The sequence below is a fragment of the Petaurus breviceps genome, unplaced genomic scaffold (genome assembly GCF_028583685.1).
Source record: "Petaurus breviceps papuanus isolate PSGF00001 unplaced genomic scaffold, PetGlider_PUasm1.0 225, whole genome shotgun sequence".
NCBI lineage: Eukaryota > Metazoa > Chordata > Mammalia > Diprotodontia > Petauridae > Petaurus > Petaurus breviceps.
In genome coordinates this window covers 8,123,338-8,133,921 of record NW_027185889.1, presented here as the reverse complement: position 1 = coordinate 8,133,921, position 10,584 = coordinate 8,123,338, and the positions used below count along the sequence as shown (strand labels likewise).

At 39.8% G+C, this 10,584-nt stretch overlaps 1 protein-coding gene across 2 annotated transcripts in view; it reads left to right on the top strand.

The window, feature by feature from the left end:
- Positions 1 to 10,584, top strand: part of KITLG (KIT ligand) — a 126,348-nt gene that overhangs the window by 70,584 nt on the left and 45,180 nt on the right. For both annotated transcript variants that reach the window (XM_069095127.1, XM_069095126.1), the window contains exon 3: positions 9,965 to 10,027. In XM_069095127.1, coding sequence (XP_068951228.1) covers positions 9,965 to 10,027 — 63 coding nt within the window. The remainder of the gene's footprint in view (positions 1 to 9,964; positions 10,028 to 10,584) is intronic.

Sequence of the window (10,584 nt, the reverse complement as noted above, 5' to 3'; positions counted from 1 at the left end):
ACTGTTTTGTTTTTCTCTTTCCTTCTCAAGAACATTTTACAGATGAGGAAACTGAGGCAAACAGTGTTAAATGACTTGCCCAGCATTACACAGCTTTGAACTTACAAAGATGAGTCTGACTCCAGGCCCAACAGTCTACATCTATCCACTTAGCCATGTTGCTGCCCCAAACAGGGCTGGGATTTGAACTCAGAGCCTTCGATTCCAAATCCAATCCATTGACTGCAAAACAGGATTAAATATAGTAAACATAAGAAGAAAATGAATATTTTGCTATGATTCTTTATCTCCAACATTTCAAAAACTAACTCAACCAAGCAACTTCATTGTATTGTGATCCCTCTGCAGCTGGGGTCCTTTACCTTGGGTTCCTGTAGAAAGTTTAGGGATCCATGAATTTGGATGGGAATAAAATGCACTTTTATTTTCACTAACTTCTAGGATCTATTCTAGAAAAATCTCGTAGCTTTTGTGACCTTTGATTTCTGTGTCAACATCTTAAAACTACTCATCAGGGTTTAACTTAGGAATCTTTGACTTGCCTTCCCTTTCTTTCTCCAGACCCCTAATTCCATTCTATTCTAAATATTACTCTCAGATGGATTCTCCTATAATACCATTTAAAGCATGTCATCTTTATGTCTAAAACAGTCATTAACCACCCCTTCATACACATAAGCGTATGTTGTCTTTTATCATCTACGATATCAAAACCAAATTCCCTTGCTTATCATTCTTGACCCTCTGTCAAGATTCTGTCCCTAGCCTAACTTTCCATTCTTGTCTCCTACTATTTCCCTATGACCCCTGAGCTTCAGTTTCCTAATCTATAAAATAGGAATATAATAGCACCTATGTCAGAGAGATTCTTGGGAGAATCAAATGAGAACATGAAGTGCTTTGCTAGCCTTCAAGTGCTGTGTAAATGCTAGCTGTCATTATCATTATTATCATTAATCCTCTACTTATCAACTCCTAAACGACTTGCATTTGTATTTTGTTCATGTCCTGCTTAGCCAATTTTTACTTTCTTTCAAGATCTAGCTCTGTCCTGTCTGTCTTCTCTTTTCCTGATGACACACATCTGAAAGGGCAGATTAATTATCATAAGATTATATCAACAGGCAGTTAAGTGGCTCAGTGAATGGGGAGTGGGGGGTGGTGGATCAGATCCAGCCTCAGACACACTTAGCAACTATATGACTCTGGCCAAGTGGCTTAACCTCTATGGGCCTCAGTTCCCTCATCTATAAAGAGAGGCAGCTTAGTGGTGCAATGGATAGTGTTGAGTTTGGAATCGGGAATACATCTTTGTGAGTTCAACCTCAGGCACTTCCTAGCTGTGTGACCCGGGGCAAGTCAATTAGCCCTTTTACCTCAGTTTCTCATTTGTAAAGTGAACTGGAGAAGGAATGCCTTGTCACTTAAATCTGTTTAACTCAGTTTCCTCATTTCTAAAGTGAGCTGGAGAAGGAAATCACAAACCACTCCAGTATCTCAACCAAGAAAACACCAAATGGTGAGGCGTACATGACTGAACACAAAAGTGAGGATACTAATAGCACCTACCTCACAGCGTTGTTGTGAAGCTCATGTGAGAACATGTGTGTACACATACATTCATGCACACATATCTGTGGGTGGACATATAAATGCATGTGTGCACACACAAAACACATATGTACAAATACACATGCTATGCACTGTGTACCACATGCAATTACATATGCACTACAGTGTGTACATATATGTGCGTGTGTGTTATGAACATGTATGCTTTGGAAGCATTAAGGGGCATTGATGAAGTGCTAAACAAATGTTTATTGTCGTTTGTTCTTCTTTACCACCTGGCACACTGAGAAAGTATTAACTTAGGCTGTGATTATACAATCTCTGACTTGATTTCCCAAGTTCTCTTCTGAATAAATTGGCAGTGGACCAAAGAAAACAATGGAAGTAGGTTCACATAACAGCTATCTGTTGAAACTAACCAGGGAGGTGATGGGAGACCTTCACTCTAACGGTATCCAGAGGATCCCCTTGTTGGAACTCTCTTCTGGATCAAAGCATGTGATGCCTCTTTTTAATATTTCAGGACTTAAAAGCCTGTGAATTGGGTCGAGAAAAAAACTGCCTGGTATTAAATTCCAGACTCTGTGGACTAATGATCAGATTAAATTGTGTGGGTCATAAAAGTCCTGTACCCAGCATTCCTGATCTTCTTTGTTGTCCTGGACCCTTTGGGCAGTATGGTGAAACACACTTTTTTTTTTGGTTTTGTTTTGTTTTGTTTGCTTTATGGGAAGGCAATTGGGGTTAAGTGACTTACCCTAGGTTACTTGTCTAGTTTTTGTGTTAAGTGTCTGAGGCCTAATTTGAACTCAGGACCTCCTGACCCCAGGGCCAGTGCTCTATTCACTGCACCACCTAGCCGCCCCGAAGCACATGTTTCTAAAGACACAAAATAAAAGTCAGACTTATAAAAGAAATCAATTATATTGTATTATTTTTCAAAAAGAATTTTCAAAAACAATTCACAGACTCTGCATTACCAATCCCTATGCTATGTCTTTTTTCTTCTTTATTTTTGTTACTATGCCCTGTTTGAAAAACAACCTGCCACCATCACCATCACCACCAGCTACAACAAACACTTTATTCGGTATACTCTTCTTTTTCCCTCATGCCTGTTAAAAACTGAACCAGATGATTGGAATTCAGTGGATTTTTATTTTTTAAATTGTGGTTGAGTCTAGATTGACCTGGGATACCAGTAAAACAGCTTGTGTTCAGAATGCATGTCACTTCTTGTCATGTTTATTCATCTGGAATAACTTTAATTTTACGCGGCTTGTTCTTAAAGGAATATAGTGTTGCTGATCTGCTGCGTATCCAATTCCAGCTTTCACACCTGCAGAGGCATCTACTGTGTCTCAGTTGCCAGTGCCTACCCTGAGCATTGCAAATAAATCAGGGAGTTCCCTTTGTTTTTCAAAGGTGGGGACAGGGATTCAGAAGGGAAAAAAAGCGATTATACAAAAACATGGAGAGAACTTTGAAAGAGAAGGGAGAAAAGGAACAAAGTAAAGACAAAAGAATAACATCAAGGTATCTATATTAGTGGGGAAAAAAATGAGAGGAGAAGCATCTTAAATCACATCACCATCTGTCTCTAAAAAAATTTTTTTGGTGTCACCCTTTGGCAGTTTGGTGAAACCAATGGAATCCTTTTAGAATAACATTTTTATATGCATAAAATAAAACACATAGGATCATATTGGAAATCAGTTATATTGAAATAGTGATCAGGTATTTTTAAAAGGGTGCATGTATACAAGATTAAGACCTTCTGCTCTCAAAAGATAAGCTCCATATTCTGACATTTAAAGTCTAGCTTCAACCTACCTACTGTTTAATACAGTGCCTAGGACATAGTAGGTGCTTAATAAATGCTTATTAATGGATTGATTACCTTTCTAGCTTACCTCCCATTTCAGCACAATGCCTAGCACATGGTAGGTGCTTAATAAATGGGTATTGATTAGTTAGTTACCTTTCTAGCTTACTTCACAATGCGTATTACATAATAGGTGCTTATTGGTTGATTACTTTTCTAGCTTACTGTACATGAATTCCATTTATTCACTTTACATTATAGTCAAACTGGGCTACCAGTCATGTTCAAACCTTGACATTTCATCTTTTGCCTCAGTGCATTTGTGTAAACTGTCCCCAGTGCCTTGGATGCATGTTTTCCTCACATTTGCCTCTCAGCATCTTTAGCTTATTTTGAAGAATATTCTTTTATAGGTCACATCCTCTTGGAAGCCTTCCTTGTTTCATAAGATTAGAGATTGGAGGGGATTTTAGAAACTGATATGTTCAATTCCCCCATTTTTTTAGATGAGAAAACCAAAAGTCCAGAGGGCTTATGACTTTTCTAAAGTCACACAACTTGTAAATGACTTAGTACAGATTTGAACTCAAGTACTCTGACTGCAGATCTAGGGCTCTTTCCATTGCATGCGATGATTGCTTTCCTTCTTCCCCTGCCACAATTTGTTAATGCTCTCTTTGTGCTCAAATTGTCTTGTTATAACTTCTTGTTGTTAAGTCATTTCAGTTGCGTCTGACTCTGTGACCCCATTTGGGGGTTTTCTTGGCTAATGCTGGAGTGGTTTGCCATTTCCTTCTCCAGTTCATTTTACAGATGAGGAAACTGAGGCAAACAGAATTTAATGACTTGTCCAGGGTCACACAGTGAGTAAGTGTCTGAGATCAAATTCGAACTCAGGTCTTCCTGACTTTGGGGATGGCCCTTGTTAAAATTTATTTGTTTACATTTCTTAGTCTCTTAGTATACAGGTTCTTAATCTGGAGTCTGAAGTTAGGAAAAATATTTGGAAAATTATTCCAGTATAATTAGTTTCCTTCAGAAGCCAATGTATTTTATTTCATTCACTTAAAGTCATAATTTTGAGGAGTCCACAGGCTCACAAAAGGGGCTCACAATTCAAAAAAGATTAAGACCCCACCCCCACTCCCAGTGGAATGTAAGCTTTTTGAGGACAGCATCCTGTTTTTACTTCCAAAGTACTTGGCATGCAGTAGGTGTTTAATAAGTGATAATTTAATTGAATTCAGTAAGATTAACTTCCTTTCAATTCAGACATGGGCAATGTTACTCTTGGGAGGGTGTTTTTTTGCTTTGGGTATTTGGGTTTTTCGGGTAAAGAAGAAACTGGTGTGTAGGATCATAGGTAGATACAGGTAGGTAACCTAACTCAGGCTAAAATGAAGTCGGGGGAAAGAAGTCAGAAAAGAACAAGGTCATAGGTTGGGAAGAATACTGTATCTAAAATCTGAGGAGACCCACATTCACATTCTGCTTCTGATATTTAAGTAATGACCTTTGTCAGTAAAGTTAAAAATTTTTTTTCTAAAAGCTTTATTGCTATGTTTTGCTTTTATATCAACTAAATTTCCTTCATCTCCCCCCCCCCCATCCATATAACATTTTAAAAAGAGAGGGGGAAAATTCAGCAAAATCTAACAATTCAATTTTAAAAAAAATTTGACATTTTATGTAGTCTTTCACATCTGTTGGACCCTCTACCTCTACAAAGGAGTGGGGGAAGATACCTTCTTATATTTCCTAATCTGATTAAAGCTAAAAACATCCCAAACTACTTCATCATCTCAGTAGATTCAAGCTTAAAATTTTTAATGTTTTTTTCTCCTTTGAGCCTCAGTTTCCTCATCTGTAAATGAGAGGGTTGGACCAAGTGATCAATAAAACCCCTTCCCTACTTTTAAATTTTTACTATGGTCCCCAAAAAGCTTTTGTTTATGGGGGTTATATTTAACCAATATTTACTTTATTAGAAATTAAAACATCTTAGTATTATTAAGAAAATAGTTAGCTCATGGACCCCCTGAAAGAATCCCGTAAGGAGTTTCTGGACCACACTTTCAGAACCACTAGCCTAGAGCACTGAGGGGTTGAGTGTCTTTCCCCAGAGTCACACAGCTAGTATGTGTCAGAGATCTTGCTTTTTCCTTTTTACTACTCTTGAGTCTCATGCGTCTTTGATATAAGGAAATTAAGGCTTAGGTAAAGTTACTTGCTTGTAGTCTCACAGATAAATGTCAGAGGCAGAATTCATACCCAGATGTTCCCTGGGCTATCCAGATCCAGTATTTAAGGTATTGCTGCCATGCTCACTGCCCCTCTGATAGTGCTTGGGGTTCCTCCACCCAGGTGGAATGAGGAACACTACTACATCTTATGGGTTCTAAATCTGGAATCTTCTTCATCCAGATGGAACGAGGAACATTCCTTCTAAACTTTGAAGGGGATGAGTTCTAGATCTATGAACTCCTAGGTCTGGATGAAGAAAGTACTCCTGCCAATTCAGTTCATGGACCCTTGTGTGTACCTTATAGATTTAGTTACTTCCAGCGGTGGTGGAGAGAGGGAATGAGGTCATTTGTCACAGTCATTATGGGTCAGAAATAGGACTCAGAACCAAGTCTTCCTGTGTCTGAAGCCATCTTGCTTTCTATGACATCTATGCATTCCTGCCTTTGAACACAGTAGAAATGTAAGCCAGTAGGAAGAGGTGGAGGGGCCACAGATCAGCTGTGGAATGGGGACTGTGACAGAAGAGCAAGCTTTGGCAGATTGCTGGCAGGAGGCACAGGGTCTGTTCAGGTGAACCTCCCTCTCACAGCCCTGACTTAGGAACTGCTCAGGTGTAATAGGAATGGCATTTAAAGATTCCCCTGTATTGGCTTGGTTTTTGGTTTGATTGTGTGAAGAGAGTGCTGAACTGGGAGGAGCTGGTGATGTAGATTTAGAGAGACACAAGACAGAGGCAGAAGAACTTTTTGGAAGCAGCACCTTTGGAGGCAGAGAGAGACTGAGAGGATTGCTGAGGGCCACTTTGAATTGCCCTGGACTTTTGAGACCTGCCCCCGGAGCTGCCAAGGACTGAGGAGACATGGCTGTTTTGCTGGTACTTTGTCTGTCTGTTTTGATGTTGTTTTGCCAGATTTGTCCACTGGTGAAAGACAGTCCTGTTGTTGTAGAAGTGCTGGAACCTGGCTGTTGGTTAAGAGCTCCTGAGACTGTTCTGCAGACAGAGAGTGAATACTGTCCACTGGTGAAGGACAGTGCTGTTGTTGCAGAAGCCTGGGAACCTTTCTGTTGGTTCAGAGCTACTGAGACTGTCCTGCAGACAGAGAGTGAATACTGTCCACTGGTGAAGGACAGTGCTGTTGTTGCAGGGATCTGGGAACCTTTCTGTTGGTTCAGAGCTACTGAGACTGTCCTGCAGACAGAGAGTGAATACTGTCCACTGGTGAAGGACAGTGCTGTTGTTGCAGGGGTCTGGGAACCTTTCTTTTGGTTCAGAAGCCCTGAAGAAGGATTTTCTTGTTGTATGTTTACAGAAATCCTGGGAGAGGGTTTTGCTAATGTTTTCAGGGGTCCTAGGTTCTGCAGACAGAGGATGAATTAATGAAGAGACTGGCAATGTATCTTGTGGCCTTGCTAAGCTTTGTCTCCCCAGGAACAAAGATTTCTGAGAACTTGCCTCTGTCAAGATGAAGAAAAGACCTCCATTTGGGTATTAAGTGGTGTGCTTAAACTTGTTGTAACTGTGGGGTAGATTCAGTTGTGATCCAGGGGTGGGGAACTTTTGACCTTTTTGTGCTCTGTGATTGAACAAATGAAGGTACTTTACTTATGATTGGAAGCTAATCTCCATTTGAGAAGAGGGGCTTTGTGATGGACTAAATGAAGGTACAGCCTAGGGGTGGAGTAGTATTTAGAACAGGGACTTTGTAATTGATTGAATGAATGGAAGGTCCTGGGGTGGGGTAGTACTTGGAGATTATTTAATCACACTTAGTAAATGCTGTATTTTGAATGATGTCCTATTTTGATCTTCTCTGTTCTTAATTTGTCACTGAATAAAATGGAGAGCAGCTATGCTGGTATTTTGAACCTTGGGAAGTTGCCTTTGCCTGGCATTACATTACATCAGGTCTTAATATCCTAACAGGACTGGTAGACAGACAAAGAGTAAGAGGACTTGGGAGGGTTATTATGACAAGCAAACACAGAGAGAGACAAGACAGAGAAATAAGAGGGAGAGAGAAGAAAGAGGGAGAGGAGAGGGAAGAAAGGAAGGGAGAAAGAGAAAAAGGAAGGAGGGAATGAGAAAGAGAAAAAGGAAGAAAGGAAATAAAAGATGACAAAGCCAGTGGACTAGGCCAAGGCCTAAAAGGGCAGAGGCACTTGTTTTGCTAAACTGGCATCAGATCAAATGAGCTAATATGAAACTGCCGAAGTTTTCAATGTTCTCAGCTTGAACAGACACTTCATCTCATTTTTATTCTCTTTCCTTCTCAACCTCCCTCCCCCACTCCCCTTTCTTTGGCAGATTTTAATGCCCAAAGCTTTGCAATAAGTTTGTCAGAAAGGGTATGGAGTTGGCAAGCAACAAAAGCTTGTTTAAAAAAAATTAAGTTTTAGAAAACAAACTAACAATGCCATGGTGCTGGGGAAAGCCTGCAGGATTTGGAGTCAGTCAGCCTGAGTTCAAAAACTATCTTTACCCCCTACCACCTGTGCTACCTTAGATAAGTCCCTTACCCTCTCTGGGCCCGAGTTATAAAATAATGGTCCCATGGATCCCCTGCTGTTCCCAATATGTGATCTCACATATTCAGTGTCTGTATCTCTCTCTGACTTTCTCTCTCCTCCCCTTTCTTTTCCTTCCTTTCTTCTTTCCTCTTATCTTCCTTCCCTCCTTCCTTCCTTTATCTCTCTCTCTTTCTCTCTCTCTCTCCCTCCATCCCCGTCTCTCACTTCCCTCCCTTTTTTCCTTCCTTTTTAAATAATTCTTTTGGTATTTGCATCCCACTTAGTCCCTGATATGCCATCTGTGCCAAATGAATCCCCCTTTTTACTTAAGGGAGAAAAAAGTTAAGCAAAATCAACCAACACGGTGGACATGACTGATGGCATATGCAATGTTCCACATCCATAGTCCCCCACACCTCTTTACTAAATAGAGGAGCAAATCTCTTCCCAGTGGCCAAGATTAATCATTGTATTTAATCAGAGTTCACTTGCCTTTCATTATTTGTCTTTACATTATTGTTGTCCTTGTACATTTTAATGGCAGCTGGATGGTGGAATGGATGGAATACTGGACTTGGAGTCATGAAGACCTGAATTCATATCCTGCCTCAGACAACTTATTAGCTGGGTGACCCTGGGCAAGTCACTTAACTTCTTTCTGCCTCAGTTTCTTCATTTGGAAAATGTGGCTAGTAATAGCACCTACCCACTAGGATTGGTGTGAGGATGGAATGAGAGAATATTTGATTTAATAAAGCACTTTATTTACATTAAAGTACTCTAAAAATGTTAGCCATCATTATTACATCATTTTCCTGGTTCTTCTTTCTTCCCTGCATCAGTTCATTCAGGTCAGGATTTTTTTTTTTCTGACTTAGACTAAGTGAATACAGAAATCAGGAAGGAGAAGAATTCATTCATGTGACAGCTGGGAATTTTCTGGGAGGGATTCAGTCAAAGAGCAATACTTGAGGACCTAGAGGACCATATGTGGCCTCCTTGAGGCCACAGGTTCCTCACTCTGACCTATACCAATAAAAGAATAAAGAAAGAAGATAATAAAATCAATTTTTAAAAGTTTTGCTTTTAATGTTCCAGTGGAGGAAGAGAGTAGAAAAATAGCTTTGCTGATGAAGGTCCACTCATCTTTTTACTTGAACTTAAGTTTTCCTACCCTTCAAATGAAAGATGTTCTTTAAATTCATTTCTTTCCCACCATCCTCATATTCAATATTGAGTTTCTATTAATGGAAGCTTGAATTATTCAGATGATTAAATTCCTTTTTTTTTTTTTTTTTTTGGCCGTTGTCTGAAAAGTGAATCCCAGTTTCCTTCAAAGCCCAGCTCATTCACCGCTTTCTGCATGAAAGTCCCCCTACCCCTTCTTATCCCCCATCCCTGGCTTCACAATATCTTGTGTTTATGTGTGTACAGTGTTTCTCCTGGTAAACTCCTTAAGGGTGGGGCTTTTTCCCTAGCCTTTGTGCCATTGCTGGGCACCTGGTACAGATAATGAGTCCTCTGAAGTGGGCATGTATATTCATATTGGCACTATTTGAAGTTAATATTATATAAAATATGGCCATTGGTTCCAGCCCAATGGAAACATGTGGTACAAATTCAAATAAAAATGGCCCTAATTCTGGGATTCAAATGCTTGTCGGTTGGATATTATATCCCATTCTGAAGAAAATATGACAACTCAACAGTAATATTTTTCCATGACAGTTTTCTCTTGACATCATTCAAATTGAGATGATTATTAAATAAAGAGTATGACTTTTCTTATGGTGTTTCTTTTTTTGTCTGCAGGTGGCAAATCTTCCAAATGACTATCTGATATCTCTTAACTATGTCCCCGGGATGGAACTCTTGGTATGTATTCATTACATACAGCAGCTACCAGAAGCAATGGGTTTAGTCATTTCCTGTTGGTAAAAGTCCCTATGACTGAGAGTTTTACTAATTTCCAGGATTTAATGGAAAGCATCTTTGCAAATTTCTTCCTTCCTTCCTCCATTTATTTATTTATTCATTCATTTACTTAGCTAGTGTCTTTCCCTAAACTTCCTTTATTTACCAGTGTCTAGGAAGTGTGACATAGTGAACAGAGAGATGTTCTCAGAGCCAGGAAGACTGACTGATAGCCCTGCCTCTGGCTGTGTGCCCCTGGGCAAGTCTCATAAACTCTTAGTAATAGGGCTCTAGGCAACTCTTGAGTTGCCAAGAAGGCTGTGTCCTTTATGCACCTGTTGTGTGTTAGGACATCTCTACTCCAAGTGGTTATATGGACTATTTGTATACAGCCTGTGATAGAATCTTCCAAGATTATAGTGTAGTGGTCTGATCAGCCACCGCTGGACATACTGTACTTTGACCCCAACCTAGTGATGTCATTTTGGTCCTTTCTGAGAATAAAGAACAACAACCCA